The sequence below is a fragment of the Microtus pennsylvanicus genome, chromosome 10, assembly GCF_037038515.1.
Source record: "Microtus pennsylvanicus isolate mMicPen1 chromosome 10, mMicPen1.hap1, whole genome shotgun sequence".
NCBI lineage: Eukaryota > Metazoa > Chordata > Mammalia > Rodentia > Cricetidae > Microtus > Microtus pennsylvanicus.
In genome coordinates this window covers 46,803,285-46,830,034 of record NC_134588.1, presented here as the reverse complement: position 1 = coordinate 46,830,034, position 26,750 = coordinate 46,803,285, and the positions used below count along the sequence as shown (strand labels likewise).

The following is a 26,750-nucleotide window of genomic DNA, read 5'->3' as shown; positions in this document are numbered from 1 at the left end:
AGAGAAGAGGTGACTTTGTCTGACTCAGAACTCAGCTATACCAGTAAGAAGCCTTTACTAAACATATTTACTTGCTTAATTAGAAATTTCTAAGTTGTAGACTATTGTGAATATATGTAAATTTAAGATGAGGAAATTATTACTCCATAGTCCCAGGCCCCCAAAGCAACTGCTACCAATATTTAGTGTATAGTGTTAAGTTTCAAACCTGGGACAAATAGCTGAGGTGCCTACTTAACTTATCAAAGAGGACCTGGCAGCCAGGTTCTCCCAGCATCACTCAGTCTCTACCTGTTCCAGCGTGTGGCTGGCAGACCCTGCGCTCTCTACCTTGAACTCTAGCCTGGGGACTGGGCTGTCCTTCCCGCAGGGGCTCTTTCTTACTTAAGCCAGACACTTGGTTTTCCTGCCCTTCTTGTACCATTAGCTTCCTGGCTGCTGCCCTGGTTCCCCTCTCTTTCCTCATTCGTTCCCTTCCACCTCTCCCCACATGATCCAGCTCAGTCTGGTAATGTCCACACTGGACTCTCCCAGCTGTCCCTGCCTCTACATATACTCTCCCTTTTATCTACAATAAACTTTCTCCTCCACCATACCTAGGAGCAGTCATGGCCTTTCCTGTAGTAGGAGCTGTGGGCCTCTTCCCACAGCCCGGCTCCGGGCCGCCTGGCTAGCTTATGCCCCAAAATAACAACACACAAATTGTATTCATTTAAACACTGCCTGGCCCATTAGCTCTAGCTTCTTACTGGTTAATTCTTACATCTTGATTACCCATTTCTATTAATGTGTGTAGCACCCCAAGGTGTGCTTACCGGGAAGATTCTAGCCTACGTCCATCCTGGGTCGGAGCTTCATCACATCTGCCCCAGAGAGGAGAGCTATCAAGTCTGAGCTCACTTCCTCTTCCTCCCAGCATTCTGTTCTGTTTACTCCACCCACCTATGTTCTAACCTATGAGGGCCAAGCAGTTTCTTTATTAATTAACCAATGACCTTCCTCTATCACTTTCCTTTCCTATTATTTCTTTTTTTCATGCATACAGATTAATTTTCAGGCTGGACTAAGCCTATGCTAAGTGACTCAGAACTCACATGCTTATTTTCATTTTCTAATCTTAAATATCTTAATATTTAAAATGATATTATAAAAAATTAAACAGTTTAATACAATTCTGAATGAAGTGGTGGATAAGTTAGCTCATTTCATCTTGTTTTCCTCACGCAGATTTCTTATGATAGGCGTCCTAACACCTCATGACTCCTCTGAAAACTGCCTGCTTTCTTCAGTATTCTATAAACGTTCTTACCTAGCAATTGGCGGCTCCTGGGGCTGGGGGAGTGCGAGCAAGCTCCCTTAAGAAGAAACATGTATTTCTTTGTCTCTGTCCATCTGAGTTTCTTCCTCCCAGGTGAGGCTGGTCACCTTACACGCACCACTGTGTTCTCCACGCCCGTCCTCTTCACAACCCTGTGCGGCTTTTTTTTTTTTTTTTGAGTTGTAGTGGAAAAACTTGACTAATGGGCTCAGCTTTGGGTTTCTGGGTGCACAGCTTTTGGCTTTTACTTCCTTATTGCACACTCCTAAACCGCTGACTTACAATATTGTTTCCTCAATAGCGGACAACAATAAACAGGGACATAGGTTACAGTGAGTTAGGGAGTGTAGCAGGTACTGGGCACTGAATGGCAGAGTATATATTATGCCTCTTTGTGAATTTGTGCGTTTGTGTGTGAGTGCACGTGTGTGTGTGTGTGTGTGTGTGTGTGTGTGTGTGTGTGCGTGTGTGTGTGTGTGTGTCAAATCCTCTCTCCTGACCAGCATCATTTAGGCCAGTAGCCTCATTAGGTTCTAGTGTTGGATCCAGTTCACTCATCCAGTTCAGTCCTCAGTCAGCCCTTCTTAACCTGAACATCTAAACTGCTGTGTCTGCTACAAACCGCACAACGCCTCCCTCTCTGAGATCTACACATTGTACTCTGACTACCAATTCCCGAAGTCACTGATGCCCCCAGTCCTGACTAAACTGGCTGTGAGGTGAGCTGGTGTGAAGTAAGGAGCAGAGGAGGAAAGCCCAGCCTGGAATGGAGCCCTCAGCACACAAAGCCTGCTTTCACTTTCATTTTCTTCCCACCCCCACCCCCCCACCCCCACCCCTCCACCCCCACCCGCCACAAGTCCTTCCAGAGTGCCCCAGAAGCAGGGACCATAAATAAATAGTGTGTGGACACTGACAACCTCAGGAGGGAGGGCTCAGGATCACAGGGCTGCTACACAAACCCTCCAGGCTTTCCATCCCCACCCCCAGCAGCCCTGAGAGAATAGGCAAACCAGGACTCCTCAGGCCCAGCTGGCTCTGCTCCACCCCACCTTACCTTCCAAAGTCAGACTCCCCAGCAGATCCGTTCTTTTGGCAGCAGCGATCCTTTAAGAACATCCCCTAGATGAACATTTCCTTGTGGCATGTCACTGAGTCAGCAGGGCGGAGCCAAGAGAGGAGTGAGAAAACGGAAGAACAGAAGTTGTACACACAGGGTCAGCCCAGACAGAGCCCCAGCAATCTTTCTCCCCATTAAAGAAAACAAAGACTCTACCTTGAGCAAGCAGAACAGACATGAAAGGCATCAGGGCGCTCGACTTTGAGGTCATAGGACCCAACTTCACCAATCACTCTTGTATCTTCCCTGTTACCACAAATCCTGTGTTCTTGGAGGGAAACAAGAAAATAAACACATAACCCACTATGCAGCCAGCAGGAGCAGGGCAGGAAGAGGATCTGTTGCCAGTGACGACTGGAAGCACTTGAGATGCAGCAGCTTATCCACAAACCTGAAGCTCCGCGTGGATGGAGCCTGTCCCTTAATGGGAACAGAGAAACTATAAGCAATCTTACAGGTAGTAGAGGACAAATATCGTGTGTAAGGATAGGATGTGTGTGTTTGGGCAGGCTGGGGGAGGTCAGAAGACATCTGTGTGATCTGGGTTCTCTGCTTCTACATGCACATGGGTTCCAGAGCTCAAAATCAGGTTACAAGTCTTGTTTGGCAAGCACCTTTACCTGGTGAGCCCTTTATCAAGCACTGTAAATATGTTGGTTTTTGAATAGCATAGAATACAATGTCCAGGTATGAAGGTGTTCCAGACAGTCCCTTTTTCTGTAGGCTTCACAGCTGCTGTCTCCTAGAGCCTCAATACATCCTGCTGTTTCCAATCTCTCTTTGTGTGTTCTGTTTTACTAACTGCACAGATAATAAATAGTAACAAGGATTATGCTGGTGGTGGTGGTTAAAATGGTGGTAATGATGCTTGAGAGTTGAGGCGTTGCTGTTGCTGTGTAGTGGTGGTGGTGGTTGATGTTTGCCCTGGGGCTTCACCACAGCTCCTGGCATAACCCCCCCCCACCCAGGGAGGATCAAGAGAGCCTGCCAACCAGTAGCTCTTCCCCAGGGAAGGGTAAGACTACTCCCGCAGGCTATTTAAACTGCACCCCCTCCCCCCGAGAATGAATATGTGGTCTCCAGGTTTCACATGGTCTCCCCTTTCCTCTCTTTTTCTCTCCATGCTTTCCTGGGGTCACCCAGGAGCATTGCATTAAACATGGACGTCTTTTAATTCAGTTTAATTTGGTCTGATTGGAATTATTTGCGTCGGAGGAGAGGCTTGTCCAAAACGAAATACCTAACAGTTGATGTGGTTGGTGGTGGTTGTGGTGATAGTAGTTATGCTAATTACAGAAACATTTGCATAGCTCTTGGCTGTACTTCAGGAACTGTTCTGAGCACTTCACAGATACTAACTCAGAGAAGTAAATATTGCGATAGGTACTGGTCTTCACCCCATTTGACAGATAAGGAAAATGTAGCTTGCTGTGCTCTGGAGACTAGACTACATCACAGAGGACACAACTTCATTCTCGTTGAAGTCAGACAGGGAACAAAATTAATTCAATTGTGTATTGTATCTCATGGTAGAAAAACCCATAGAGAAAACTAAGGCAGATGTGGGAGGCTTTAGAGTACCGGAACGCGAGTCCGGGAGACACAGGGCAGTCAGCAGAGCGTTTGCCTTGCAAGCACAAGACCTGAACTCAATGCCCAGAACTCACATTGAAAAGAAAGAAGATGAAGGGTGCAATCCCCAGATCCTGGGTGATAAAGAATGGGTCAGGGTGGCCCAGTTACAACCCCACTGCTGGGGAGACACAAACAGGTTCTCAGGGCTTGGACCAACCAACATGGTCCACTTGCTGCATTCTAGGCCAATAGGAGGTTTATGGTGCCTAAAGAATGACACCTGAGGTTATCTACTGGGACACACACACACACACACACACACTAAATACCAGGCTGGGGATCTCCATAGAGCAGTTGGAAAAGAATGGACCTTTGTTCAGAAGGTGGCATTTGAACAAAGACTTGGGGAAGAGACAGAAGAACACACCACACGAATGCTTCAGAAGGAACTGTAGGTACGAAGGCCCAGAGGCAGGAACAATTTCTGGTCTAATCAAGGAACAGCTTAGAGGCCAGTGCAGCAGCAGTAGGAGGACAAGGGATGTGGAGTTTCAAGTCACGTCAGGCCTTGGAGACCCTTATAAGGACTTTGGATTCCATCCAGAGAAAGATGGCCACCAAAATTGGCAAGCTCGAGATGTTAAACTCTGTTTGGACCTTGGGTGTCTCTGTCCTTGAGTAATAAATAACAACCAAACTTAATTCATAGCTACAGAAAGCTTCTGCCTGAACTTCTGGAACCACTAGCTGGGTCTCAGGCAATGCGTGCAGCCAGGCTTCAGTTTCAGGTGGCTGTCTGGCAGTCATAGCCGTAAAGGAGCATGCTGTCAGTGTGCCTCGCTTCCATTTCTATGCATGGGTGACAATCCTGGCTTCCTCTGTTGCTGTGGGAAGACACTGCTTCAAATCAGCTTGGGAGAAAGGGTTTATTTGCCTTATGGGTTGAAAGGATAAAAAAAAATGCAGCAGAATGGGTACCTTATGAAGAGTCCAAGAATGAGAAAATAAAAATGTAGATTCCAGAAATAAGAATGTAGAAATAAAGAAACATAAAGTTATAAGTCTAGGGGAATGAGAACAGACTGTCAGCCGCTTTCTCAGCAGCTCAAGGATCAGTCATTCACAGTGAGCTATTTTCTCGGATGCTTACAAAGCCTCCAACAACTTAGGTCATTTCATTTTACAACTGGATGTTCTACTTACAAGGCCGGAGCTTCTCTCTGCAAACTGAGAGTAGTGTCCTGGCCATCCTTGATGAACGACAGATGTGAACTGAGTTAACCTTTAGGAGACAGAGATACTGACCTCTGGGTTAGGCACTGTCTCCATTATGGGAAACTGGCGCCATTAGGAAGAGGCATGGGGCTCCAGTATACACTGCCTGGAGGTACAGGAGACAGTGGACAGTGCAAACACCGTCTAACTGAGCTCTGACAGTGGAGGCTGTAAAGTATGGCAGTCTGTATCTGAGTTTCACCTTGAGATAGTGTGAAAAGCTTTCTGCTATCTTCTCAGTTCCCAGTCTAAGAATCCATTAATTCTAATTTATCAACCTTCCGGTATTACTAGCAGTTCCTTTTCTGACTAATTGCTAAAGACACCTGTTTTCTTGCAATTAGTGACTTTTGCTGTAATCTTCTCCTCTGAAACATATTTCATGATAGCTGTCTAGTTACCCATTGCCGTTAGAACCCATTCCCCCACTTAGTGTCTCCATCGACTGGCCCGCAGGTTGGGGCAAGACAGTAAAAATTCCTTTGTTCAGACCCAATGCTTGGTGCCCCTACTATGAAAAGATGGGTTCAGAAACCGGCCTTTTGCCACAGCCTAACAAATACCATCTCTGGCTGTGGTCTCAGCTAGCTGATAAACTTCTGTGCCCTGTGGTGGTTTTTTGGTTTTTTGGGTTTTTTTTTTCATATTTTTAAGTTTGCTTCTGGTTTTCCTGGAATCTGGTTTCTGGAATAAAGTTTGCTTCTGGTTTATTAGACTTGGTGGTGTTCTCATCTTTGTACAACCCCCCTGGACCCAACACTACAGGGGGAGCCTGCCAAGGTATGCTCCTAAGGGAACAGAGGTAGTGCAGGGGATCTATTGGGGAGGGGGGGGAGTAAAAGAGCAAAAGGTTTGCTTGGAGTGGGGACATGAGAAAGGCAGACAGACCAACAGACAGACAGACAGACAGAGACCAGGCAAGAGAGACAAGAGCTGTGACTGACGACCTTTTTAAGTGACATGTTGCTTAGCTGAGAGTGGAAAAGCGCCTGGCGGCAGGTGGTGAGGTAACCACCCCAGTGGCCCAGGCAGGCTGGTCACAGCAGCGGGAACTAACAGGGGTTATGTTATATACTCCATCATCGGGGGAAACCAGGACAGAAATCAAGGCAGGAATGTGGAGGCAGGAACTGAAGCAGAGACCGTGGAGGATGATGTTTCCTGGCTTGCTCCCCATGGCCTGCTCGGCTTATTTTCCTTGTGCTACCAAGAACCACCTGCTTAGAGGTGGCACCAGCCACATTGGTCATTAATCAAGAAATCACCCCCACAGCCTTGCTAACAAGCCTCCCCAGTGGAGGTTCTCTCTTCCAGGTGACTCCAGTTTGTATCTAATTGACAAAAGCGAACCAGCTGTCTGACCATGGCTTTGGGTTGGAGTTCTAAAACTTGAAAGAATAAAAGACCCCTACCTAGTAGCATTAAGTTAGCAGACCCCTACCTAGTAGCATTAAGTTAGCAGACCCCTACCTAGTAGCATTAAGTTAGCAGCAATAACGAGCCCAGCCGCCCCCCCCCCCATGACCTGCAGCTAGCCGGCTCTCATGAGAACATCCCGTTTGCCTAGGGGAAACAGGATGCCTATAGCCAGCACATGTGCCCAACTTAGAATGAGAACATCCCCTTTGCCTAGGGGAAACAGGATGCCTATAGCCAGCACATGTGCCCAACTTAGAATGAGAACATCCCCTTTGCCTAGGGGAAACAGGATGCCTATAGCCAGCACATGTGCCCAATTTAGGATATATCAGCAATTCACAGGAGAAACAATTCCCCCTACGAAAGATCCCAGCTTAGCTGCTGTAACGTCATTCCACAAGGCTTTTGACGAACAATGTAAATGCAGAGTGAGGTCAGGGTTCCTGGCTGCAAGGCAGAATATAGAATCAATTAACAGGAAGCCTGTTGCCATACATCTGGGCTGGGAAAGGAAGAACCAAGAGAAAAACAGGATATTTGACCCCATACATCTATTCTGGGAAAGGAAGAACCACCTGTGCCCCTTGCCCATTCCAGCTGACCAATAACCATGCATTTGCTTCTGTAATCTGCTTCTGCTACCCTCTTTCCTATAAAAAGACTTTCCCCCAGTCTGCAGGCGCGCAAGCCCTACGAAAGACTTGCTGCCCGCAGGTACCTGTGCTTACTCAATAAACCTCCTGTTAATTGCATCCTGTGGCCTGGTCTCCGAGTGTCCTGGTTCTGGGGTCTTCATCAGAGAGGAAGGTCCTCTATGGGGATCTTTCATTTGGTGCGTTGGCCGGGAATTGAAGACACCCCCCAGGAACTACCGACCCACCACAGGGAGGTAAGCTGGCCAGCGCTGATTCGTTAGTCTTTGCGTTTGTCTGTGTGACCGTTTGTGTTTCTATATTTGCGCTTGCGACCGTACTAGTTAGCTAACTAGACCCGTATCTGGCAGAGGTGTCTGGGGCCCGTATCTGTAGGTGTATCTGTATCTGGCGGACCCGTGGAGGAGCTGACGAGCTCATACTCCCGACCGCAGCCCTGGGAGACGTCCCAGAGGTGTCTGGGGCCAGATTCTTGGCCCATCTGTATCCGTATCTGGCAGAGGTGTATCTGTATCTGGCGGACCCGCGGAGGAGCTGACGAGCTCATACTCCCGACCGCAGCCCTGGGAGACGTCCCAGAGGTGTCTGGGGCCAGATTCTTGGCCCATCTGTATTCGGTGAGTCCTACCCAGGAAGGGCTGTTCGGGGCACCCCCACAGTCCAAAGGGTACGTGATTCTTCTGGGAGGAGAGAGGTCTCCGTCTGAAAGTCTGTTTTGGGTATTACGCCGAAACTGCGCCTGCGCATCTGTATTGTTTGTGTATTTTTGTGCTTAATATGTTCTTTGTTTTGTATATCTGTTTGTACTCGAGTCTAAATCTGGTACCATGGGGCAGTAAATAACCATCTCTTTGGCCCTAACTCTATGAAAATCCAAAAGAAATGCTGACAGTCTGCCCCTCCTTTACTTCTCTAGGCTGTGCTGCTGAACTGTCCTGCTTGCTGTTGCAAGGAGGGAGGGAGCAGGGCTGTGATCTCCTGCAGCACAGCCTGGAGCCAGGCCTAGGCGGGGCAACCAGCTCCAGCTCTGAGCAAACTTCTCAGCAGGACGCAGGGCGGAGCATGGCAGCAACCCTGGCCAGAGTCAGAGAAGGGGGCAGCTGTGGCCCCCACATCTGCGTGTGAGTCCCCTCCCCGGCCCAACAGCGGCTGCCTTAGCTGTTACCATGGGCGCCGATGCAGAGATGCTTAAACTCCTTAGCATCATTGCAGGAGCCCGGGGAGAGTTGCAGGAGCCCAGGGAGCATAACTCTCCCCTCAGTGCCAGGTGCTGGGGTAACACTGAGCCTCTGCCACACCCCACCCCACAGGGGAGCTCACTGACGGGAGAGCTCTCTTAGCTGTGTCAAAACCAAACAAAGGCTTTAGCTCCGTTAGAAGCTGCTCAGGAATAAGCCCAGCTGATGACTAGTTGGGCCATGTAATCCTGCCCACCTCTGCTCACAATTAGCTCTCCCTGCTACGTCAGGTAGAGACTGGGGTTGGAACAGTCTCTTGCTTGCCCCCCCCTCCTGAAATCCCTGTGCTGAGAGTGACGTCCTCCCTTGTTGACCTGAAGTCTACCAGCACCGCACGGGAGGACTGGGGGAGGAGGGCTGCCTTAGACAGTCCAGGATGTTCCCTCCCCCTACAGCCAATGCACAGGTCTTCCCAGCTGCTACTGGCAGTGTGAGGGCTAAAGAGGAGCCTCAGTGGTGACCGATGTGGCATCCCCCAGGAACTGAGTTGAGGCTTCCAGACGGCCGGCCGGCCGACCAAACCTGACCTGACGAGTTCCCTGGAGGGAATGCCTCCTGGGGCCTCTGGAATCCCATTCAGAGAAAAGCTGCTAAATTGCTGTGAGTACTGAGGTGTGGATGGGGGAAGCTTGTGCTATACAACTAGGAGCTCACTGTGGACGGAGCTGCTGAAGCCAGGTCCTGGGAGGATCCCCAATGGGGTTCCCTATGGGATCTTCTTTCCAAAGATAAGGCTTGTTTTCCTTGAAAAATAAGGTGCTAGGGATTAAATGGCAGCCTCCCCTCTACAAATGCCATATAAAGCCTTGTGCCAAAGATCTATGGCCCTTGCCCAGGGAAAGTAGCTGATGCTAGCGCCAGGGTCACGGAACTAAGGCCTCCTGGACCTTTCCGTTTTGGCAGTAGGGCAAGAGATTGCAAGTAAATATCCCTGTGGCTGTTGGTAAATGACAAATGTGGATTCAGGAGCTGCAGGTAATGGAGTAAGCTGACATTAAAAGGGCCTACCAGCCCTAATAACATCTCTCTTCTGGGGATGCTCTAATCCAGTCATCATGTGCTGCATCCAGGTAAAAGCCTCTGGTTTAAAAATTAAAAAATTAAATTAAGTCACTTTAAAATAATGTGCTTATAAAAAACTACAGATTGTTGGTTTCTATATTTCTTACTATGCAGTGTGTCCAGAGAAAAGTGAATTCCCAGCTCTGTTTAGATGGGTGCAGGACTACACTGTCTTCAAGAACTATTGCTATAAAAGCCCTGGCACAGGGCCGGGGCCCTATGAACAGCCCATATGAGCTTCTAAGCCAGCCCATGTTTAGATCTAAATTTAACACTTGTCTGCTCACAATGCTTGTAATAAGGTGGGGGTCCCGAGTTGCCCCACAAGGCAAAGATCTGCTAAAGCCTCTCACCCCACTACAATGGCAAAGGGGGCGTTACTAAATGATGAGGTTGAGTTAAAATGGCCCTTTTGACTCTTTATAATGTTTATGGATATTTAAAAAAAACATGACAAAGATTCTCATTTATTATTAATATAAAAAGGTACATTTTGGGTTGTTTTCAGATTCTGTCTATGACAATATAAAAAATGTCGCTAAGTTTTTAAGGTAGTATGTTATCTAATTCTGAGAATCCACCATGCTAATGTTCAAAGTAGCTGTAAGCATAAATTGTCAAATGATATTTTTAATCTTGGTCAGTTTTACAGGAATAAGATAAAATCTCAGAATTGTTTAATTTACATTTCCCTGATGATTAAAGATGTTATATTTAAGCAAATTTTAAATATCTTTCAGACATTTCAAGTTCATTTGTTAAAAATTTACAGTTTTGGTCTGTGACGTAATTGTACTAAAATATTTGTTTTTTATGAGGATTAAGTTCCTAAGTTCCTTATATGTCTCATGATACCTCCCCATTCTACAGGCTGATATTATGTTGTTAATTATATCCTTTGTTATACAAAAAGCTTCTCAGTTCTAGAGATTTCAATTACTGATTGTTTCCTTTAATGTCTACGCTACTGAGGCCATGTTCAAAATTCTATTTATATTGTTGCCCTTATGTTAAGGTCTTTAATTTGTTTGGATTTCAGTTTTGTGCATAGAGATAAATATGGATCTATTTTCATTCTTCTACATGATAACGTCTAATTAATTCTTAAAGGGAGAAACTGACAGTCATAATGTTGGGCTCATGGCAAATCTCAGGGGGGCCTGCAAGGCACCCCACTAATTCGGCCAAGGTAAGAGAGGTTCTCCAGGGGCCAGTTAAGATCTGTGTTCCTTAAATGATTAATAAAAGTTTACAGGCATTTTACCCAACCTCTAAAGGTCAACAGACAGCAGTAGCCATAGCCTACATAGGACGGACAACATCAGATATAAAAAAAAAGATACAACAAGTAGATAAAAAAAGATTATACTTAATAAAATTTGGAGAGAAAAAAAATTGTTAAATGAGGGACAAAAAAAGGAAAATGAAAGAGAGAGAGGCGGGAAGCAAAAGAAAGATAGGACTCAGATAGATTAGGAGCCTGGGCAACAGAAGATCAAAGACAAATGAAGAGGGATACTGGAACTGAATAAAAAATACAAACTGGACACCTTACAAACTATAAATTTAAAAAAAAAAAAGACAAATAAATGACTCGTTCCTCCCTGGTCACTTCTAAATATATGACCAAAGCCTTTTGTTGACCAAATGAGGGACTTTTGCTTTTGCTGCTGTTTTCAGTTCTGCAGGAGACGCAGGCTGCTTGTCTGCCTCTGCCTCTACCACGCCCTCCTCACCAGGATGACCACCTCTCCCTGCCTCCACCGCTGAAGAAATCCTCACCTCCTAACAACTGCCTTGATGCTGTGCTTGCTCTAAAGCCTACATGAGCCCTGACTGCTCACTTTACAGTCTTGCTCCCCTCACCCATGTCAGACTGCGATACAGCAGTCAAATGCTACCACAGGTGCCCTCCTGTGCCTGACTACTGCTCCTGTGCTGGGCTGACGTCGATGGACTATGGATCCTACCAACATCTGCATAAAGGACAGGCGAATGGCAAAATGACAGACTAAGCTGTGCCAGGCAGAACCGAAAATGAGGGCAAAGCTTGCCAGGGGCGCAAGGCTGACGGTCTGAGCTAAGCAGGTACACAAGACTGAAGGTAAGCGGAAGGCGGGGGCAACATTGGTGGACAGGAAGCAAATGATCGGGGCCAGTAGCCTCCGTTCAGGGATGGCAACCCGACCAGAACGCTGAACTTGTGGCTTTGATACAAGCTCTACAGATGGCAGAGGGAACGTCTATACTAACAGCAGGTATGCTTCAAAGCAATATACAGACAAGAAGGACTGACATCTGCAAAAATTTTGAGCCTCCAGGAGGCCACACATTTGCCAAAAAAGATAGCCATCATACATTGACCAAGATTGAGACACCCAATATAATGGCTAAAAAGATCAAAAAAAAATCATCCTAAGGTTTGGGATGCCCAAGATAATCATGACCCATAATAGACCTGTCTTTGTTGCCCAGGTAAGTTAGGATGTGGCCAAGACATTGGGGATCAATTAAAATTTAAACTTACCAACCCCAAAGCTCAGGTCAAATAGATAGGATAAATAAGATTCTAAAAGAACAAATTGACATAATTGGCCCTGGAGACCAGCAAAAATGACTGGACAGACCTCCCTCCCTCCTGTCCTTCCTGGGTTCAAAACACCCCGACAATCGCTGCCACTAGTTCTGTTGCCTGGCTAGTTAGCTGCTGCTCATGTATCCGCTGACAGTGGCTGACCCTGGTGATAAAATCCTGAGCTCAAGGCTTGCACAGGGCAGGCACATCTGCTATAAGATGGGCTTACATCACCTTTAAGGCTCTTCTTTCCTAAAGTCAGAAACCCACAGGGCTCTGCTCATTTTTTTAAAAAAATGTCTTTTAAAGCACAATATCAGACAGCAGAAGCAAAAGACAATCCTGTTCTGCTCCTCCTCTGTGTGTCTGGGACCTATGGACAGAAATTATTTAGTACAGTTTGAGACTTTTCCAGATCAGACCATATTGTGCAGATAGCTGCAGAGAGAAGCAAACACACCTAAAGCCTCCTTACCTCTTGGCAGGTTTTGTTTTTCTACAAAAAAATCTTGTTTTAATCTATAGGGATATGGCTTTCAAAAGATAAACAGATATGGTTTAATATATGATAAAATAAATTATCAATGGGATGTCAAAACTTTTTTTAATACTGTACTTACAAATGTAAAGCCTGGGTAAGGTCAGTCTCAAAAAGATATTTATGTCTTCATTGGCTGTCCTCTGGTTTTAGGGCTTTTTGTTTATTTTGAACATTTGTCATCCTGTATTGCATTTTCTCTCATTGTTTGTTAAAGTTCTCACAATGGACACAACCCTGTATGTTTGGATAAAGCTGATGCTACAAGATGCAATAAAAACTCGTAAATGCCATGTGGTGCCAGCTGGACCGAAACTGACTTCTCCGGCACATTCTCTGGAGCTGAGAAACAACACTCCCGGTGCCTACAACAAAAGAGATTTAAAACTTGCCTCTTGGGAGAAGGCATCCATGTGTTTCATAGGACTGAGTTAAGCCCTTTGTAGCCAATCCCAAAAAAAAAAAAAAAAATGGGGAAATGAAAGAATAAAAGACCCCTACCTAGTAGCATTAAGTTAGCAGACCCCTACCTAGTAGCATTAAGTTAGCAGCAATAACGAGCCCAGCCGCCCCCCCCCCCCATGACCTGCAGCTAGCCGGCTCTCATGAGAACATCCCGTTTGCCTAGGGGAAACAGGATGCCTATAGCCAGCACATGTGCCCAACTTAGAATGAGAACATCCCCTTTGCCTAGGGGAAACAGGATGCCTATAGCCAGCACATGTGCCCAACTTAGAATGAGAACATCCCCTTTGCCTAGGGGAAACAGGATGCCTATAGCCAGCACATGTGCCCAATTTAGGATATATCAGCAATTCACAGGAGAAACAATTCCCCCTACGAAAGATCCCAGCTTAGCTGCTGTAACGTCATTCCACAAGGCTTTTGACGAACAATGTAAATGCAGAGTGAGGTCAGGGTTCCTGGCTGCAAGGCAGAATATAGAATCAATTAACAGGAAGCCTGTTGCCATACATCTGGGCTGGGAAAGGAAGAACCAAGAAAAACAGGATATTTGACCCCATACATCTATTCTGGGAAAGAAAGAACCACCTGTGCCCCTTGCCCATTCCAGCTGACCAATAACCATGCATTTGCTTCTGTAATCTGCTTCTGCTACCCTCTTTCCTATAAAAAGACTTTCCCCCAGTCTGCAGGCGCGCAAGCCCTACGAAAGACTTGCTGCCCGCAGGTACCTGTGCTTACTCAATAAACCTCCTGTTAATTGCATCCTGTGGCCTGGTCTCGGAGTGTCCTGGTTCTGGGGTCTTCATCAGAGAGGAAGGTCCTCTATGGGGATCTTTCAAACTGTTGTGGTTTTCATTTATGACTCAGCCCAGCATTGCTAAATAGAGTAGCTAAAGTGTTTCCTTTAACAGGGACAGTTAGAATAACCCAGGCAACGTCGGTCGAGAGCAGGGCAGGACATACAGGAGACAAGTCGTGTTAGTCTGTCCTGAGCAGAGGACCTGACAAAGATCCTGGAGAATGTGACTCCTCCCACCGCAGCCGCTGGCGCCCTGGAAGCTCGCCTGTGTGAACAGTGCAGGAAGAGCCCAGAGGAAATCCAAGGCTTGATTACATGATCCTGACAGGTTTGGGTTGTGTCGGGTGATCTGGAGTACAAGGAAATAAAGATCCATGAGCAACTGGATGTTCTTTGGAAGCGGGAGAAATTCCATCATGGCTGCCTTCAGCATTGTTTTCTAGGAACTAGAGGGAACAAAGCGGAGCTAGACTGACAGCAGTCGCTCAGGTCAGTCAGCAGAGGGCGACGTTCAGCTACTTTTGTGGTGCCAAGTTTCTTGCCTGGCTGGTGTTTGGTCCACTTTACCACTTCCCTTGTTTTTGCCTTGTCTCCCCACGGTCACAGGATGACTTCTCCAATTCCTGCTGACCTTCTGAGAAAGCACTATATACTGCCACTGCGCGGAGGGCTGCCAGGGCTGTGTTGCTCCCATCTGCGTTTTCTCTCATTTATAATTGAGGCACGATTGAAGCGTTGGAGAGTAAGTTCCATTTGCAAAAGAAGCCAGCCAGTCTGAACAGGTCACTTTGGAAAGTATCATCTTCCTTCCAGAGAAGAGGTTTTCGCTTTGTTTTGTTTGTTTGCTGGTTTTGTTTGGTTGGGTTTTTTTGTTTGTTTGTTTTGTTTTTTCAAGACAGAGAAGAGTTTTAAAGTTCCAGACCAGATCCCAGAGCACTTGCAGGTCTAACTGGTTTGTAAGAGGTGAGACTGGAACACTGCTTTGTTACATTTTTTTTTATTATTTATGATTTCCAAACCCTAATTCTTTTTTTTTTTTTTTTGATTTTTCGAGACAGGGTTTCTCCGTAGCTTTTGGTTCCTGTCCTGGAACTAGCTCTTGTAGACCAAATAATTCTAAAATTATTTGAGGCCACTTATAATAGAAAGCGTGCATAGAATAAAACTCTGAACGGTTAATACATGAATAAGAGACTCTGTGAATAACAGAGGAAAACGACCATTGAATTCCAATAGAAAACTCAACCCTGGATCAAGACCAGGGCAGAGAGTTAAAGAGACCCTTGTGGGGAAAACACAATAATTTATCAGCTGCCACATTGCATGAGCCTGAGAGGCCCTTGGCACCAGCTGCCCCACTTGGGGATGGGTAAGTGTTGGGACAGATAAGATTGCCATCTGATACACACTTTTCATACATTTCTGTTGTCACAAAAGCTCTTTGAAGCCAATACTGTCTGTAGTAAATTTTATAATACCAAGTGAGAGTCTAAGAAACTGTGTAACTCACTGGTTAGTGAGCTGCAGGCGTGAGATTCAAGTCAGCCGCGCAGCTCTGAGCGTGACATCACGGTTTCAGTGAGGCCGCCCTGAGGATGGCAGGGGGGATTAACAGAAAGGGAGAACTCTCCCTTAAATGAGAACTGGTTGTTAAAAAAAAAAATTTTTTTTAATCCACACATCCTTGCTTTACTTGAAGTCGAAGTCACCGCCCGAGCTTGTGATTGTGACATTAGTCTCAGTTGACACCTTGATTGGATCTGGTATTAGCCAAGAAACAAGCCTCTGGGCGGGTCTGTGAGAGCCTTTCCTAGAAGGTCTAACTGGCCGGTGAAGCCCCTCCCCTGGGGTGGGCAGCTCCTCCCCTGAGGTGGGCAGCCCCTCCCCTGGAGTGGGCAGCCCCTCCCCTGAGGTGGGCAGCCCCTCCCCTGAGGTGGGCAGCCCCTCCCCTGGGGTGGGCAGCTCCTCCCCTGAGGTGGGCAGCCCCTCCCCTGGAGTGGGCAGCTCCTCCCCTGGGGTGGGCAGCTCCTCCCCTGGAGTGGGCAGCCCCTCCCCTGGGGTGGGCAGCCCCTCCCCTGGGGTGGGCAGCCCCTCCCCTGGGGTGGGCAGCTCCTCCCCTGGAGTGGGCAGCCCCTCGTAGCTGCTGCCACCACGTGAGGGTTCTGACTCGGGAAGAGGCTCCCGGCCGGTGATGCAGCTACCCTGTGACATAGCCCCCAACCCCTCGCACTTCTCACCCTTAGGACTGCACCCCAGATGTTTAACTTCGTGTTTTCCTTTCTTCTCCAAAGCGGTTTGGATCCCTGGACCAATTGCGAGCAGCCCACTCTCATCAAACTACCTTGAATCGGCATTTCGTAGTTCCTGGACACTTGAATGGTCTCTTACCTAAGACCTTCCAGATTGAGAAATTAATTCGCAGCCCTGAAAGAAATGAGGAAATCTTGGCTTAACTCCTACACACATTGCGTTAATAATTCTAATTTCATCAAAATGCCATGTGTCTGCCAAAATGAATCAATAGATTAAACAAATTCTAGCTGTTATATAGAATTCCACAGGAAAAAGCAAAACTTTATAAAACAGTGGAAGTTCGGACTGGAGCTCAGCAGTTAAAAGTATATCTGCTCTTCCAGAGGACCCAAGTCTGGTTCCCAGCACCCACACTGGGTGGCTCATAGCCCCCTGTAATCACAGCTCCAGGGACCATACTCCTCTGGCCTCTTCAGGCGCCTGCATTCCTGGGCACACAACCACCCACATGAACACATAATTAAATATGTATTAACTATAGAAGTCAGATCCTAAGAAAAAAGCCTCGTCATGGCCACAGGGGGGCAGCAGAGTGTCAACTAAGAGCTGCTCTCCCTCAGCCGTGGAAGCACCATTCTGTTCTGGCCTGGGTTTTGAGTGGACGTCATGTTCTCTGTGACATGCCAGCCTAATTAGTACCTACCACTGTCCATTTCCTCATCTGAGATCTTGGAATGCTCCGAGCAGCAGACAAGATATATAGAAAACTGGGGACAAAGACACGTGTAAGTCAGGAGTCTGTAGTCTGGCAAAGGGAGGTGAAGACCCTCTTAGCAGCGTTAAGAGATCCCCACGTTTTTATTTGGGCAATCATCTACAGCAGTAGGAAACAGAGACACCCAGCCTCGTGACTAGCAAGATGGCCCAGCAGGTAAAGGTGCGTGCAGCCAAAGCTGAGTTAAACTCCCAGAACCCAAATGGTCGAAGCCGAGAGAGAATTCATGTAAATTGTCCTCTGACCTCCACACGTGTGTTGGTGGCATGCACGTGTGCAGAGCGAACACCACACACACACACACACACACACACACACACACACACACACACGCTCCACAGTTCTGAGGACTTCTGTCTTGTTCCATCCTTGGTCATGGTTGTTCTGTCCATCTCACACAGAGAGACGCCCCCACAGTGTAAGAAAGAGCTCACCACCTGCACCCCACACACGCTCCTCCCTCGGGGAACTTGTAGAGTTATTGATTGGACCTCATGAGGTCAAGGCCTGCCTGAGTGTTTGTGCCCATATCTTAGCTATTTATTTGTCATTTATTTGTTTGTTTTCTGAGACAGGGTTTCTCTGTGTGGCCCTGGTGGTCCTGGAACTTGATTTGTAGACCAGGCTGGCCTCGAACTCACAGAGATCTGCCTGTCTCTGCCTCCTGAGTGCTGGTATTAAAGGTATGCACCACCACTGCCCGGCTGTTCCCATATCCTTGCCCAGGCCCTCAATGTCAGAAGCCCTCCTGCCATCACCCAAGCACCCTGGATCTAGGTGTAGGGTATAATTCTAAGAGGTCTCTGTCCCCAAGTACTGAAGCTCTGGTCACCCTGAGGACTTAAGGGAGGAATGAAAATCAACAGTTTACCAGGATCTGTGTATAAACCGTTAACTATAACGCCTCATAAAAATACTTGTGTCTCCTTTCGAATTGGGATCTCACTATGTAATTTAGGTTATTCTCAAACACAATCCTCTTGCCTCCTTCTCCTAAGAGCTGGCATACAGGCCTTCACTGCTGTGTGCCTGTGTTAGTGACAAGCAGGAAACCGAGAGGGATGGGGTGACCCAGACGGCAATGGGCAGAAGAGGCAGAGCCTGGCTGGTGTTTGTAGGCTGTCCCCCAAATCTCAACCCTTGCATGCCTTCAGTCAGCTGCCCCATCCTGTTGCACCCCCAACCTACAGAATCCACAGAGGCCTCTGACGTCACAGGCCCTCCCTACTTCCCTGGACCACCTTCTCAACCACACGGTCCTTGGAAACGGGATGGTATTCTTGCGTTTTATTTTCATTTCTTACAAGAACATGACACGCTCAGACATTAAAATGGGGATTGTGTACACCGCCGATAAAGGAATCCAGCTCCCTTGGTTAACAATAAATAAATATTAAAACAGTGGGGTGTCCCCCTCCCCCACAGCCCTCAGTGGTTCCCCAGGCTTGCAGAGGTAGAGTCAGGTGGGGAGGAGGCACAGCGAGGCCAGAGCTCCAGCTGAGTTTCTCCAGTGGAGGCCAACAAGCCACAATAAATAACAACAGCGACAATATTAGCTGAGACAATCAGCACGACACAATGTAACAATATATTATACTTAAATACTGTTCTTCTGGGGAAGCTTCAAGTGCAGAGAGAACAATGTTGGCAACCTGGGTCTCCACTGCCATTTTGGTCTCTGGTGCGGGAAGTCCCAACTTAGACTGTTTGTTCGGTAAGACCCAGAGGTGGTAGTCAGGTTGATTTTCCCTAGCCCCCACTCTTCCAAGCAGCCCCCCAATACTCCCTGGCTTCCCTTCCAGAGCTATCTTGGTCCCTGGCCTACCTCTCCCCTAACTACAGTGGGTATCTGTCTACAGGAAAGAAACACAGGCTCCCCTTCCACCAGGGGGCATCTCTTGTTCCCAGGCTCATAGGCACAAAGAGAACTGATTTGATTTCAGTGAGACTTTTAGGCTCCTCCCACGGATGAATTTTCTATGGCCCTTTCTCCCTCACTCAGTTGCTGGACCTACGTGCTATCCCGGGTGTCTGAAGGCTCTTCCACCCACTTCCCTCCTCTTCGACCTCATCTCCCAAGGGGATGCAGGGCTCAATAAGACCTCCCAGTGAGCCCTGTTCACAGATGGACCCTGCTGCCACCGACAGGCCACCAAGAGCACCCAGTCTAGGGTCACACAAGCAGAGTGGCTTCTTTTCCAGGACTCGTTACTGACCTGGAAAGGGATTCACAGGCCAGTTTTTTTTTGAGGTATAAAAATCTCATTTGGGGCAAGAATCATTCTGACTCATTGACCCTCATGAGACTGCAAGAATGAACACAGGAATGTTAAGAAGCCTAAGCTAGGGGACCCTGGGTATCTCTGGGAAGCCAAGCACAAAAGAGGGAGGTTCCCCTTTCATAGCTTTTTCTAGGCCCAGTCCAGGAACAAGGACATCAAGATGTGAGTGACCAAAGCCAACTGTCCTGCGGTCGAACGGCTGCTATGATTCTCTCCAGCTCCTGCTCTCAAGGTTCCCAACCGCTCCAGCATGCCTCTGGGCCCTGGGGGGAAGAACGGAACTGCTGTGCCACCTTCCCCAGAGCGCCCCACACAGCCCGCTTGTCAGCCCTCGGCCACAGGTCCTGGAAGTGAGGAGCCTCTCCCACACTGAGCCCACCACAGTATCTAGGAAGAGGGAGTGCTTCACGCCCAGGAGGCAGGAATGCGCGTCCCTTCACTGTCCTCTGGCACTTGTTGGGCAGAACCGGCCTCCCACACAGGGCAGCTGCTTCAGGGACCGCTGACTCCACCTCTCTTCCTGCTGGTTTCTTTGCTGCTGTGGAGGCTCAACTGTGTGAAGGCTCAGCTGGGCTGCTGCTGGATGTAGAGGTGGAGGAGGCGACTGAGGTTTGGGCGGCCAGGTCCCGGTAAGCAGGTGACTTGAGGAAGCGCGGATAGGAGTCCTTCTCCATCAGGGTGCGAGTCTTCCCCTGAGCCACATCGAAGCAACTGGCAGTGGGGGCCTGAAGATTTATCCTTGTCAGCTCGCGGGTCTCATGGTCTATGTTCACCTGTGGGAAGCAAGGCAGGCGCAACGGTGAGGGAGCGGGCAAGTGAGGTCATGGAAAGAATACTAGACACTAAATAAAGAGGGAGTCTCCCTTCTTAATTTTTTTAAAAAATTTATTTAAGTGTGTGTGCGTAAGTGTGTGTGCCACACGTGTGCAGAAGCCTCTGGAGACCTGAAGAGAGGGTTGGATTTCCTGGAGTTAAAGGAGGTTGTGCGCTGCCATGCTCCTGATGGGATATAGGAGTTCTGGAGGTCTAGTGTGGGGTGGCCTATATCCTCTGTAAGAGCAGCAAGGGCTCTTAACCACGGAGCCATCTCTCTAACCCCACCAGCTCCAGGACAGTTCACATCAGACCCCGGGGTTGGTCCTCTGAGCTCCTGGGATTAGCATGAGGTTGTGTACTGCCAGAGCCCTGCTCCAAGCCACCACCTCCGTGCTGACCTATGCAGTCATTCCTACCTGCTTTTCCCTCCCCTCACTCCCAGTCTGCTAACCTCGCAGCTGCTATACTGAGCCCACTCGTTCAGGGAACACCTTAGCTTCCTCTCCGTGTCATTCAAAAAAAGCTAGGATGAGCACATCTGGCCACCAGCCACACGCATGACCTCATGTCCTACTGTCTCCCTGCTGTTCCCTGCGGCAGGATGTCCTTCCCTCTCTTGAGCCTTACGCCCCCTGCTTCGTGTGCTCTTTCACCCACTTCCTAACTCCCATGTGTGCACTGTCCATACCCCACCCGGCTTATATTGAATTGGTTAACTGACATCTTCTCCCACTAGAATATAATTCCATTAGAAATTTGTTTTGTTCATTGCTATATCCTCTGAGATCATAGAAGAGCCTTGCATGTAAGTGATACTTAAGAAATCTCTATAGCTGTAAGTGATACTTAAGAAATCTCTATAGATGATTGATGGGAAATATAGAAGCAGCCAGAAAACAAGATACAAAAACTTGGCATTGCTCAGGTATGCCCACCAGGTGGCGCCACTGCTACTGTGCCGATACCTCCAGGAGGGAAAGCTGAATTACAATAAAAAAAAAAAGAAAGAAAGAAAGAAAGAAAGAAAGAAAGAAAGAAAGAAAGAAAGAAAAAACTGTCCCCAAAGTGGGGAGGCAGGTAAGCCAGGTTACCCAAAGTTCTTGTTCCTCCAATTGATGTGCTGAGGTTCCCCAAAAATAACTAATTTACGAATATAGGTATATAGAGAAGGCAAAACCCTGCTGTCTTGACCTGTGCCACCATGAGTCACAAAGCTAGCGTCTGGTCACTGAGGTCCTACCCTACCCCTCTGCAAACAAGACTGCTGTACTGCAAAACCTACTCCTTCCCCCTCACTGGCCCCCACTGGCCATGATCTCAGTTGGGAAGAGGCAGGAATGGTCTGGGGGAGTCACGGCCAGTGCCAGGACACTGACCTCTTTAGGGGCTTCGCTGCAAATGTACTGGTCAAAGATGCGGTGAGCCCTGGTGGCCAGTTTGGTGGCTGATCGGATCTTCTTGAACTCCTCGCAGGCCAGCCAGAACTCCAGATTCTCCTCGCTGAACTCAGTCTTTAGGAAAGCGTGGAAGGCAGCCACTCCATCTGGTGGTGAGGAGGAGAGAGGAGACAGGTCAGATTAGGGGGCAGCTGGGAATAAAGGAAGGAAAGACAGCAACTGCCGCTAATGGCTCTATTTTTAGAAAGTAATTTTCCTGAACAAGGCTCTGCTTTGTGTTCTGAATGGAGGCTGACACACTGGGGGACCGGGATTATTATTACTACTACTATTATTTTGCCCATGGTTTTCAGCATCCCTGGGACAAGCTCCAAGCACGTGAGCACACACGTGCCTTCCACAGGCAGACAACAGGGTCCTACTTACTCTTGCTGCTCAGCAACAGATCAAAGGACTCTCTCCATCCCAGAACATCTTCCGAGAAGATTCTGCCAAGAGAAGGGGAAAGAGCAGAGATTCTTAAATTAATTTTTTAAGTCAAGAAAGGCATCCTAGGCAGAAGCTGATGACTATCAGAACCAGCCTCTCAAACTCATATGCAGTCAGAGTAGTGATGTTATATAATAGGCAACTGGGCATCCAGCGGTTGATGCCAGGGGACCTTTAGTCCTCAGCCAGTATCCCTAAGGCTCCCTCTTCTGAAACCAAAAATGATTCTATTCCCCAGATTCTTGGCTTTGATTTGCACACCTCTCCAGCGAAGCTAGAGCTTCGCAGAAATTCTACCTACAACCCCAGAGCCTAGCACACCACCTGTACTGCTGGTGTTCAATTAAAAGGGGGGGTAGGGCGCTCCCGGGCAAGGTGCTCTCTAAATGGAAGCAGACTCTGTCTTAGCCCTGTGTTCAAAGAGAGAATGTCCTGCATGCAGACATCCGCTGGGGTCGGCAAAACCCGGCCTCTGCCAACCGCTCCATGGAGCTGGGAAGCCACAGCACAGCAGAAACAGTCTCACTAAAATTTGCAGGGAGGGTGGCTTAGGGCCCCCGCTAGCCTGTCTCCTCCTATTTTCCCTCTCAGGTTTCCTCCCATCTAGAACCCCAGGGCTGGCAAAAACAGGACTTACCTCTCTTTGCTATGTTTACTGGCCCACTCGAACTTGTTAACACCACCAGTATCGGAGCTCAGCTCCGATTTATGGAGAAAGATCCCCAGACGCGTCTTGAACTCTTTGGCTCTGAAAGACAAACCATGAGCACGTAAGGATTCTGTTTGCTCTGCCAGCACAGAGAAGTTTGTGGCGGGGATGGCGGAGGAGTCCCACAAGAACTAACTCCACCACCCGTAGTTCAGTCTCAGAAGCTTGAGTACAGCCGACCATTCCCCCACCGCCCTAGAAGCTTTTCTCACTAGAGTCTTCAAAGTCTAGGCTTCAACAGCAGCCCTCGGGTTGTGCCCTGATAGGTCTTAACACTTTGGGGGCTTTTAGGCACTGCAGTCGCTTCCCGCTGTCCCCTCTACCAAACTTTCCAAGCCTGCCGGTCGGTAGATTCAGGACTTAGTCGTAGGGACAGCTAAACAAACTCACTCCTCTTACCTCTCCAGGCAGGAGTTAGGGAAGGTAGCCAGGGTGCGGCACATGGTTGCGGGCGCAGAACAGCAAGTCGTGGGGAGGATAGTGGCGGGCTCCGTAGGCCACCGGAGGGCGAAGAGGGAAAAGCGAGGCTGTTGCAAGTACCGGACTGTGCAGATGGGGTCCGTAGAAAAGCACGCGCCAGGACCACGACTACCAAGGATTTTTATCCCCAAGGGGCGGGGCGGGGCCGGGAGTCGCTGGCCAATAAGAAACCGGGGCCGAGTCTTGCGAGGGAGGAGGCGGGGCGGGGAGCCTGACAGGGCGGGGCGCGACTGGCAGCCCCCAGGACCTCCTTCCCAGCGCCCGGGGCTGTCCCCACCCCGGAGGTCTGAGACTTAGGGTACCAGGAGAGGAGGAAGGCTTGAAGACGAGACGCACACCCACAGATTGCCAGGGCGGAAAAAAGCCGCTGACCTCTAGTAAAAGCAGGAAAAAACGATTCAGAAGTGTCAGAGAGGTTTTGTGGGGGTGGCGGGTCCCGGTGGCACTTTAAGAGATCACAGGAGAGACTGAGTTTCTAGGGTCACAGGGGACAGGAGCACAGGGTGCATCACAAGAAAAAGTACATCACTGTTATACTGAACTCTCTCAGGTCCGAACAGGCACCATTCCATGTGTTCCGAAGTTGACGGGAGCTAAGCGAGCTATTCAGCCCTACCGCCATCACCTCCATTTAGCAGACGAAGGATCAGAGAATCAGGAAACGAGAGACTTGGCAAAGATCAGAGTTGGAAACAGCAGGCATAAAGGAAAACATTTATTTAACACAATTATAACAGAAACCTTTGCAACTATGCTAAAAAGGTTTAATTGCTCTGAGTTCTATAGTTATAGGGTAAATATTAGTGTCTGGATTTATATTTGAAAGCAAAAAGCAAGCAGAAACAGCTCTGTAACTGGTGAGTGATCCTGAGGCTAAGCAGCTTCGAATTCAGTGCCCCCATCTCTGAAATGCTAATAAATATGAGCTGCTCCTCACCCTCCCATAAAGGCTCCAGTCTTCCCTATTGTCCCTGGGCTCCCTCTGAGATCACATCTAAGAGACAGCAGCTGAGGTTAAGGGTAGATATTTCTGGGGTTTCAGATCCTGGTTCTCCCGTATCCTGATGAGAGACCTTAGGCAAACTTCATCTTTCCTAATGCTTCCCTTTCTTTGTGTCTAGGGTTTAGACAGCTCTACACTTATTTCATGAGGTGGTGTGGGCACTCAGGAAGGTTTCTGCTGCCTGGCCTTCCCCAGGAAACATTCTTCAGCAATGGCACGTATTGTGTGGGGGGGGGGGAAGAACCAAACTGGGAGGGAAGACAGGCAGTGAGACCAAACAATGAGAGTGATGTCATGCCATTTCAGAGAGACCCCCAGAGGGTCTTCAAGGGTGCTCTGGAGTTGTGTTGGACCTTTACAGATGTTTACTTCTGAAGCCAAATAACAGGTCCTAACCTTAACCATTTATTGGATACTGCTGGGCTGAGATGGCCTGACCTGGCTCCAGGTGTCTCCTCTGTCAAGAGCAACAACAAAGAGCATGCCACAGATGGTGGCCACAGCCTGGAGAAGGAGACCTGGGTGCCGTGCCAAAGTACTCACATCAACATGTAAGGTGGTTGGAGCAAGACTTAACATGTGATCAGCTGTCTATAGGCCGGAATTCTAGACAGTCAGGAAAATGATGTTTTAGAATACAGATTTCCAGACTGAGGGGCCACTGATAGTGACACTGGGATTTGTCTCTACTGCATGTACCGGCTTCTTGGGATCCTATTCCCTATGGATGTAAACCTTGCTTAACCTAGATGTAATAGGGAGGGCCTTGGACTTTCCACAAGGTGGGGTGCACTGCCCTTTCTTAGGATTGGAGGGGGTGGGGTGGGTTTGTGGCGGGAGAGGGAGGGGAGTGGAAAGAGGGAAGAGAGTAGGAATTTGGGGGGAAAAAGTTTAAATAAATTTTTAAAAAAGCTTTAGAATTCAGAAGTATATTTCTAGCTATATTTTTATAAGCTTAAATGAAAATAAAAGTTTCATAACCAAAGAGGAAAAAAAAAAGAATACAGATTTCCATCTCATAGGGGTCATCTCCAGAGTTACAATACAGTCTTCAGCAAGGCCTGCTCTGTGCTCCGTGATGTAAAAGACCAAGGGAGGAGTGGGGGGAGTGGCCTGGAGCTGCAGCTCAGTGGTGGAACATTGCCTAGCAAGCACAAGACCTGGATTTGGTCCCCAGCAGAAGGATAAGGGGGAAAAAATAGAGAAGAAAGAGACAAAGGAGATGTTCTGACCTGAGAGAGTTCAACTAGAAGGCTGAAAAAGTGAAAGGGGGTAGCAGAGGGAAGGCGGGAGGGGGTCTCTGAGCTAGCAGAGGGAAGGAGGGAGGAGGCCTCTGAGCTAGCAGAGGGAAGGAGGGAGGAGGTCTCTGAGCTAGCAGAGGGAAGGAGGGAGGAGGCCTCTGAGCTAGCAGAGGGAAGGAGGGAGGAGGTCTCTGAGCTAGCAGAGGGAAGGCGGGAGGGGAGGCCTCTGAGCTAGCAGAGGGAAGGAGGGAGGAGGTCTCTGAGCTAGCAGAGGGAAGGCGGGAGGGGAGGCCTCTGAGCTAGCAGAGGGAAGGCGGGAGGGGAGGTCTCTGAGCTAGCAGAGGGAAGGCTGGAGGGGAGGTCTATGAGCTAGTAGTTGTTGAGGGGGTTAAGACCATGGGAGTCCAAAGTTAGACACAATGTGGGACAATTGGTCGAAAAGACTCCGTCCTTGAGAGGTGACCTAGTTAGTCAACATGGTGTACTCGGGGCTGTTTGAAGCCTTTCCCAAGCTCCCTTGTACTCAATGGGGAACCAAGACAGATAGGACCTGGCAGTCCTTCCCGTCACACTTCTAGTTCAGGTGTAGTCAACACCACATCCACGGGCTCATCTAGTCAGCCTCAGCTCTTGGGGACTCCTACCTCACAGCCCCGGGGCTAGACCCGAGCTGGGCCGCCATGTGGGAGGAGACAGTGTGCCTTGTAGAGCCAATGGGCGTCTCAGGCCTTCAGTCCGCGTAGTGCGGCCCACCATCCGGCCTGCCAGGAGCACCTCCTGGTCCCGAGGTTCAGGGTCTTGTTTTGCTTGGTGCTCCTCGTGCTCCTCGTGCTCCTCAGACACACTTTTATCACAGAGCTGCCAGGCGTAGATGTGTTAGCCATGGCACAGCCGTGCTCCGTGTGACAAAGGGGGAGAAAGGGTTACGGATGAATCAAACCCTAGTCTCACCTGCACTCTTGCCCGGATTTGAATCAGCCCAGACAGCGCCACGTGACAATAATACCGATTTCTGCAGACTCCTCCCATACTCCCCTGCCCCTTCTGCATTTCCTGTGAATAGGCCACAGGAGGCTTTTAATTTCCATTTTGCAGGCAACAAAACAGCAGTGCCCGAGGTGCCCTTCATTAAATGATCCAGACTGGAAAGAGCTGAAGCCAGGGCTGTCTCCAGACTCCTGAGCTAGCATGTTCTATTTGACAAAGCAAGCCCAGACAAAGGGAGTGATGCGCATGTGCAACGCAGAGACGGGCAGATCTGAGAG

General features: G+C 48.6%; 2 protein-coding genes across 8 annotated transcripts in view; both read right to left on the bottom strand.

Annotated features, from left to right (window-relative positions):
• The window catches only part of LOC142858688 (2-5A-dependent ribonuclease-like), a 32,122-nt gene extending 29,651 nt beyond the window's left edge, over positions 1–2,471 (bottom strand). For 2 of the 7 annotated variants that reach the window (XR_012912067.1, XM_075988266.1), the window contains exons 1-2: positions 2,376–2,464; positions 1,310–1,611 (exon numbers count right to left, since the gene is read on the bottom strand). The gene's annotated coding sequence lies outside the window, so the exon portion shown is untranslated. Of the gene's footprint in view, positions 1–815; positions 952–1,309; positions 1,612–2,365 lie in introns of those variants that run through there. The other 5 variants (XM_075988268.1, XM_075988267.1, XM_075988269.1 and 2 more) reach the window with 5 other exon arrangements.
• A 15,869-nt stretch (positions 2,472–18,340) lies between these two features.
• Positions 18,341–23,330, bottom strand: Rgs16 (regulator of G protein signaling 16). Its single transcript, XM_075988262.1, has 5 exons — positions 23,161–23,330; positions 22,690–22,800; positions 21,990–22,051; positions 21,543–21,709; positions 18,341–20,123 (listed from the first exon to the last, which is right to left on the bottom strand). The coding sequence occupies exons 1-5, from the start codon at positions 23,202–23,204 to the stop codon at positions 19,899–19,901; spliced, it is 609 nt and encodes a 202-aa protein (XP_075844377.1). The 5' UTR covers positions 23,205–23,330; the 3' UTR covers positions 18,341–19,898.
• Between the last annotated feature and the right edge of the window lie 3,420 nt (positions 23,331–26,750).